Source organism: Aplysia californica, unplaced genomic scaffold (assembly GCF_000002075.1).
Source record: "Aplysia californica isolate F4 #8 unplaced genomic scaffold, AplCal3.0 scaffold00119, whole genome shotgun sequence".
Lineage (NCBI taxonomy): Eukaryota > Metazoa > Mollusca > Gastropoda > Aplysiida > Aplysiidae > Aplysia > Aplysia californica.
The window spans coordinates 1260579-1262229 of NW_004797389.1; the positions used below are offsets into that span (position 1 = coordinate 1260579).

The 1651-nt window shown below is 40.9% G+C and overlaps 1 protein-coding gene across 1 annotated transcript in view; it reads right to left on the reverse strand.

Moving 5' to 3' along the window:
- Positions 1-75: 75 nt before the first annotated feature.
- Positions 76-1651, reverse strand: part of LOC101858482 (elongation of very long chain fatty acids protein 4) — a 19418-nt gene continuing 17842 nt past the window's right edge. Inside the window, exons 8-9 of the mRNA XM_005096035.3 lie at positions 1469-1624; positions 76-1152 (exon numbers count right to left, since the gene is read on the reverse strand). Of these exons, the coding sequence (XP_005096092.1) occupies positions 1042-1152; positions 1469-1624 (267 nt within the window). The 3' untranslated portion in view covers positions 76-1041. The remainder of the gene's footprint in view (positions 1153-1468; positions 1625-1651) is intronic.

Here is a 1651-nt window from a genome sequence, read left to right on the forward strand (position 1 = left end):
ACACACACACACACACACACACACACACACACACACACACACACACACACAACATATACACGCAAACACATACGATCCTCTTTTTTTATCCCTTTATTCAGTTTCATTTTCTCACGGCGGAGTAACCTGTATAAGTCCATACTGAGCGTCGATCGATCACAAAGTCCTAAGTCATTGATCTCACCAGCACTAGAGAAGGTGGGGGCGATTCCTATGTCTAGAAGTTCAAGCAGTTTACAAACACTCAGTCTACAACTACTGTACAACAAAAATGTGCATCATTGAGGGGAAATCTGGCGCTTGTCAAAATAATGAATTCGAAGAAAGAAATCGAGATTTTCCCATCCGTTAGGCAATTTTTATCGATTTTTGTTTCCACTCAACACCTTTTATGGCCTTTAAAGACACATCGCTGCGTGGATTTTTAATGAAAAACGTTGATCAAAGAAAGAAAAATGTAATTTTTCCATTTTGAGGGATACTTTGGAAGTCACCAAACTTTGGCGGCGATTTTCTCACCAATTTTACCTTTGACAACAGGTGACCTGCGTATAATTCAATCCCAAATACATCGACTTCTTACCAAGATAGATGGATATTTCATTAACTATATTAAGGCAAATGAACAGGCTTTCAGATTATACGAATAACTTCATATGCCCCAAAATTTGGCAAGCGCCTGATTCCATCGCGTCGTGACACTATCACTATTCACTGCGGGGCTTCGGTAGAAAGTGACAGTGATAGGTCTTGACTGCATGTGGACACCTATTATAATGCACTTTTGGCGAGCTGTGCATTTTGTTTGAACTACAGTCTGGGAGGCAATAACACTTATCGTACTTTGCAAAACGCGTTTTAAAAAAACCCTACTCTCTAGAAAGGATGCGAGCTATTTAAGAAGCGGTCTATTGCTTTTGCTGTAAGTAACGACGTTTTACTGCGTGGTAAAGCTGTTTGCGTGGTCTGTCCGTTTCCTGAGGCTGACATGGGAGTGGTGGGTGGTGGGACAAGTGAGAAGTCCGATGACGTCACAGCTGCTTACTCCGCGTGATGTTTCTTGATTCCGTTGCTCTCTGACTTGTGTGTGCCACTGGAGCCGTTGTTCGCCAGGGTCCCGTTGCTCTGCACGGAGCTCGCTTTCTTCTGCGGCTGAAAATTAACCCAAAAAATTAACAAAAACAAATAATAAACAAAACAAAAATCGCCGTAATACAGGGGATAAAATCTATTTACTTTTCATTGAAACGTTTAGTTCTAAACGTGTACATTATATTAGTAGTCTATTTTCAAGGTAAGAAAGAAATGTTCGTGCTTTTTGCTTCTTTAAAAAAAAAAAAAATTATTTTCAGAACAAGGAACTTATTGGTACTTGTCATTTCGAAATATTTTTTTTTTCTTGGTTCTGTTTCGTTTGTTGAAATTTTATGTAGCAGGATGACTTTGCAAAGTAAACCGATTGCGTTACCTTTTTCAAGAAGTAGGTCTGGATGTAGAAGTTGAGGAAGAGTCCTAGGATGGTGGAGCAGTAGAGGATGCCGATGTAGTTGAGGAACTGGGGGAAGTTGGGGTCGTTGCAGGTCGTGTTACAGCTCATCAGTATCAACATACACACGAACTGAAGCTGGGGACGTGGGAAAAGGGTGGGGGG